The sequence below is a fragment of the Rhagoletis zephyria genome, unplaced genomic scaffold (assembly GCF_001687245.7).
Source record: "Rhagoletis zephyria isolate East Lansing unplaced genomic scaffold, Rhagoletis_zephyria_1.1 Rzeph_scaffold_00394, whole genome shotgun sequence".
NCBI lineage: Eukaryota > Metazoa > Arthropoda > Insecta > Diptera > Tephritidae > Rhagoletis > Rhagoletis zephyria.
The window spans coordinates 273,716-277,580 of NW_016157478.1; the positions used below are offsets into that span (position 1 = coordinate 273,716).

Sequence of the window (3,865 nt, forward strand, 5' to 3'; positions counted from 1 at the left end):
ATTATGGCTGTGGGCTGAAAGGAACGGCAAGAACTACGACAAGGGCTGACGAGCTAAAGCCGGGCTACAACCATGCCGACCCGCCGTGACTTATGGTCCAGTACAAGCAGTTACATAACAATGGCGCTCAACGAATAGGTCTATTTCAATTCTTTGTTTATTCTTTTTGATTCCATTTAATTTCCTTCTACTCCGGACAGTGTAGGTTCCAACTATTGGCTTTACTGAGGTTAATACCAGAGGTAAATGTGATAGGTGAATATTTTGGCGGGAGTTTGAGACAGCGCTACCATCGGATAGATTCTGCGTCTGGCTGATGTGAGGTGCCTGGATGTTTTACAATAGGGGTGTGGGGTAGAATGGAATCACTTCCAGTGACCTAGATCCAGATCAGGAATCTGTAGTGGTGATCCAAAATTAAGGGGAATTAGTGACTTTGACTTTGGACAGTGGCCAGTTAAAGTACGAGACAAGGCATCTATTCCTATTCAATCCGCCAAACGAGGTCAACTCCATGAACACACCAACGATTCAACCATTCAATTACATAAACAAGTTAAAAGCTGAGTTTTTTTTTATACGTACACACCATATAAGAAAGGAAAAAAGTATTAAATAAATCTTTTCTTTTTCTGCCTTTACCTTTTTGCTGAATATATATTCATTTAAGTATTAGTAGGAGATTACAAATTGAATTCATTTATTATTTTATTTATATTTATTTTTAATTTTGTTTTATTTTATTATTCCTCATTTATGTATATATATATATATTAAATTATTATTTTTTGAATTAATAGCAAACCAGGTGGTGGGATCCTTGTTCACGCAGATCGACACTGGAATCGAACGGCCCGTGGACTTTGTGCCCACTGACTATTTAAACCTCTGCACAGCTAGAATATTCGGAACCGCGAACGCCCAGTTTTGGCAACGCGTGACCAGCGAAATTCATATTAACTCCACAGATGGCTCTTTAAGTTTTTAGAGGAAGCTAGAAAGGGTCAGACGTTCAGAGACAGCTGCCAATTGAATGGACCAATTGGAGCAAATAATGGCTATAATGGCACAGCAGAATGCCGTCATCGCAGATTGCATGGCCGAGGTTAAAAAATGAGGTCCGATGTATCCCATTTGAGCAACCGCGTTGGCGATGTTGAAGAATCCATGCAAGCCCCTGCAGCACCACCTCCTCCGGCTTCTACGTCAACTCCAGGTAATCCCAATGGGCGAGAAGATCATGAACACTCCAATAGTAGGGAGGGACAAAGGACAGAAGGATAGGACAGAGCTAGCGAAAGAAAAAAGGTAGACCTAGATAAGTGGCATCTAAAATTTGATGGTACCACAAAGGACATGACCGTCGAAAGCTTTGTGTTCCGTTTAGAGAGGATGCGCATACAGTATCAGCTACCCCACGAAATTTTTTTTTCTGATTTCCATTGCTTGGTAACCGGTCACGCATTAAAGTGGTACTGACAAGTTTTAGAAGACCACGCTGACGATAACGACTTCGACTACTTTGGACTGAAGGCTGAACTCCTAGCGCAATTCAAGTCTGCTGAGTCGGACTACGAAGTCATTCGAGAGATTATGGAGCGGAAACAGCACCCACAAGAAAGTTTTGATGACTTTTACTCGGACGTCCACGACCTGACTTTTAGACTCAAGAAGAAGATCCCTGAGGAGGAACTAGTGAAAATTATTAAAGGGAACCTCAAACCCTATCTAGCTAACCTCACTTTTGCAGCGAGGATCAACACGCTATCCGAATTGAAGCATGAATGCAAGCGGCCTGAAAAATTGACCAGAGAGAGCATATCAAGAGTTAAAGCGGTCTGCGAAGTGAATATGAATTACGTGGACTGGTCTGAAAGCTGTAAGCTAGAAAGCGATTTCGAAGTATCTGCGTTGAACACGGATAACAGAAGTCAGCCAAGTTCGCAAAAACGTTTGCCCAGTACCACCCTACAATGCGACACGGCAAAGCCCATAACCCCATCCTTTACCCAAAACCCCAATATGAGTAACGTCCCCACTGTGAATAAATTACCCATCCAGTCCTTTTGTGCATCACCCTTCCACCTAATGCTGTGCTTTGCTTGGGGTATGCCGGTGGATTATTACATTAAGAATCCGGGAGAAGCAGCAATGGACAGCAAGTGTAAGTCGTCCTTCCACCTAATGAAGTGTTTCGCCTGTGGCGGAGATTCCTCCTTTTGTGTTTTCAAGCCAGAAGTGGGAAATGGAGCACTGGCCGAGATGATCGGGGTCCCTGGTCAGAATCCGAATCGGGAAGTTTAGGCGACCAACCNAAAGGTAGACCTAGATAAGTGGCATCTAAAATTTGATGGTACCACAAAGGACATGACCGTCGAAAGCTTTGTGTTCCGTTTAGAGAGGATGCGCATACAGTATCAGCTCCCCCACGAAATTTTTTTTTCTGATTTCCATTGCTTGGTAACCGGTCACGCATTAAAGTGGTACTGGCAAGTTTTAGAAGACCACGCTGACGATAACGACTTCGACTACTTTGGACTGAAGGCTGAACTCCTAGCGCAATTCAAGTCTGCTGAGTCGGACTACGAAGTCATCCGAGAGATTATGGAGCGGAAACAGCACCCACAAGAAAGTTTTGATGACTTTTACTCGGACGTCCACGACCTGACTTTTAGACTCAAGAAGAAGATCCCTGAGGAGGAACTAGTGAAAATTATTAAAGGGAACCTCAAACCCTATCTAGCTAACCTCACTTTTGCAGCGAGGATCAACACGCTATCCGAATTGAAGCATGAATGCAAGCGGCCTGAAAAATTGACCAGAGAGAGCATATCAAGAGTTAAAGCGGTCTGCGAAGTGAATATGAATTACGTGGACTGGTCTGAAAGCTGTAAGCTAGAAAGCGATTTCGAAGTATCTGCGTTGAACAACGATAACAGAAGTCAGCCAAGTTCGCAAAAACGTTTGCCCAGTACCACCCCACAATGCGACACGACAAAGCCCATAATCCCATCCTTTACCCAAACCCCCGATATGAGTAACGTCCCCACTGTGAATAAATTACCCATCCAGTTCTTTTGTGCATCACCCTTCCACCTAATGCTGTGCTTTGCTTGTGGTATGCCGGTGGATTATTACATTAAGAATCCGGGAGAAGCAGCAATGGACAGCAAGTGTAAGTCGTCCTTCCACCTAATGAAGTGTTTCGCCTGTGGCGGAGATTCCTCCTTTTGTGTTTTCAAGCCAGAAGTGGGAAATGGAGCACTGGCCGAGATGATCGGGGTCCCTGGTCAGAATCCGAATCGGGAAGTTTAGGCGACCAACCGAAACCCGATAATGAAATTAAAATTCTTAGACGCGAAATTGGTCCGCGCGAAAATGAAGTGGAAAGTAGTGAATTTAGAAATATTGAAGAAAAGTTACTTGAACGAAAAATGAAGTATGAAGAAGCACGAAGGCGTATATTTATGAAAGTATTAGATGAGATGCGAATAAATAGAAAGTACAAGAAGATCCAAAAAATGCGCGAAAACCAACGAAATCTCAAACGCGTACAAAAGAAAATAGTGGAAACAATCGTTACAGTGGATGTAAATGGAAATCAAGTGTTGGCTTTACTCGAGTCTGGGGCATGTGCTAGTTGCTTAGGTAAAGATGCTATGAAAATGTTAGAAGGAAGAGAAGGAGAGATTATGCGTATTTTCGGTCAAAGCATACGCACAGCGAACGGTGGGAAAACTGCGGTAGAAGGAGTAATAACGCTCCCTATAACATGGGACGGGCAAGTTAAGAATTTAGAGTTTTTGATAAATCCGGCATTGACGCAGGAGGTTTATCNTGGATGTAGTTAATAGGGATTTGAATA

The 3,865-nt window shown here is 43.2% G+C and overlaps 1 protein-coding gene across 1 annotated transcript; it reads left to right on the forward strand.

Annotated features, from left to right (window-relative positions):
* Positions 1-1,590: 1,590 nt before the first annotated feature.
* On the forward strand, positions 1,591-3,648 carry LOC108359453 (uncharacterized). The gene is made up of 2 exons (XM_017611331.1): positions 1,591-2,304; positions 3,316-3,648. Exon 1 carries the CDS (start codon positions 1,594-1,596, stop codon positions 2,302-2,304), a length of 711 nt encoding a protein of 236 aa, XP_017466820.1. The 5' UTR covers positions 1,591-1,593; the 3' UTR covers positions 3,316-3,648.
* The last annotated feature ends 217 nt before the right edge of the window (positions 3,649-3,865 follow it).

Coding starts and splice junctions, on each gene's coding strand:
- LOC108359453 (XM_017611331.1), top strand. CDS start 1,594: ATGGAGCGGAAACAGCACCCACAAGAAAGTTTTGATGACTTTTACTCG.